At 34.9% G+C, this 1,228-nt stretch overlaps 1 protein-coding gene across 1 annotated transcript in view; it reads right to left on the bottom strand.

Annotated features, from left to right (window-relative positions):
• LOC119581702 (protein sprint-like) overlaps nt 1-1,228 on the bottom strand; it is a gene marked incomplete in the record, with an annotated part of 21,974 nt that overhangs the window by 3,141 nt on the left and 17,605 nt on the right. The window contains 3 exon segments of the mRNA XM_037929828.1: nt 21-213; nt 564-836; nt 1,025-1,156. Of these exon segments, the coding sequence (XP_037785756.1) occupies nt 21-213; nt 564-836; nt 1,025-1,156 (598 nt within the window).

Genomic DNA, 1,228 nt, shown 5'->3' with positions numbered 1-1,228 from the left:
TAAAGAAAAAAAAAACTTACCTAATCCATCTACCAGTTTATAAAGGCCATAATCTTGTGGATTTGTGACTCGCAGCTTGTGTGCCATCATCTTGCACACTTCACGTGTGGTTGTGCCAGGGCGTATGGGCAATGTGCGGGTTACTATACTGCCATTTTTCTCATCTGGGATTACAATCTTCATCACGCCTTCATCTGATACTACAGACAAATCCTGAAAAATAGGTATATGTTATTGATAAGGACTTTTAAAACAGTTATGAAGTTAATTTTTTTTTTACAGGTTGAAGCAAGAAATAAAATAAAGGAAAAGTTAATGTGAAGTTTTTTACTCTTAGGCAGTACACTAGTATGCCAGAGATTATATTAGTAAGTATTAAAAGCAGACTGAATCATAATAAAATAAACAAGAAAACATAAATGAAGAAGAAATGAATATTAATAACTTAAAACTTAAACATTAAAATCATTAAGTAAATATTAATAATTAAAAAATAATCTATAAGAAAAAACATCAAGCAAAAAAAATAATAATAATAAATAAAATAAAGAAAATCGCAATACCTGATGAGCATAATCTACCTGTTTAACAGAATCGAGACTGTTTCCAGGTGAGGACTCTGGTGAAGGCGTGAAGTTTTTGAGAGCATGAATGGCCGAGTGGAATGCCTGTAGGTAATATGATGCTTCCCCTGAGGAGGCATTTGGAAGGAGGAGCGTCATGTACTCAGCCTCTACTTCGGCAGAGACGAGGCCAGACTGACTCAGGACCCACTTGATCATGGGGACAAGGTCATCTGCATCTCCGGACACACGTGCATCTCGGTTTTCATACATCTGGAAGGTTGGCAGACATTGGAAACTCTTATCTAAATATTTGACTAATTTCACTCAAGTCCTTTAATATGCTACACAAATGTCAAGTCCAATCAAGTGATTGTTTTGCAATCATTCTTTGTCTTCTGAAATATTTTCATCACTTCTTATGATCAATCTTACTGCATTCTGAAACAAACATTACTTACTGCTTGGTAAATATGTGATATTGTGGCTAACAAGTATTCCAACTTCTCTCTTGGTGCATACACTCTCTGCATCCTTGTCAACAAGCCACGGATAGTTTCAAGGGCTCTCCCGCAAGGTGGTGATAATTCAGGCTAGAGAATAAAATCATCAATAATAATAAGGTCCACTTGATAAAAAATAATTTATTTTTATTTAAATTTGTC

This window comes from Penaeus monodon, chromosome 15 (genome assembly GCF_015228065.2).
Source record: "Penaeus monodon isolate SGIC_2016 chromosome 15, NSTDA_Pmon_1, whole genome shotgun sequence".
Taxonomy (NCBI): domain Eukaryota; kingdom Metazoa; phylum Arthropoda; class Malacostraca; order Decapoda; family Penaeidae; genus Penaeus; species Penaeus monodon.
This window is presented reverse-complemented; position numbering and strand designations above follow the sequence as displayed.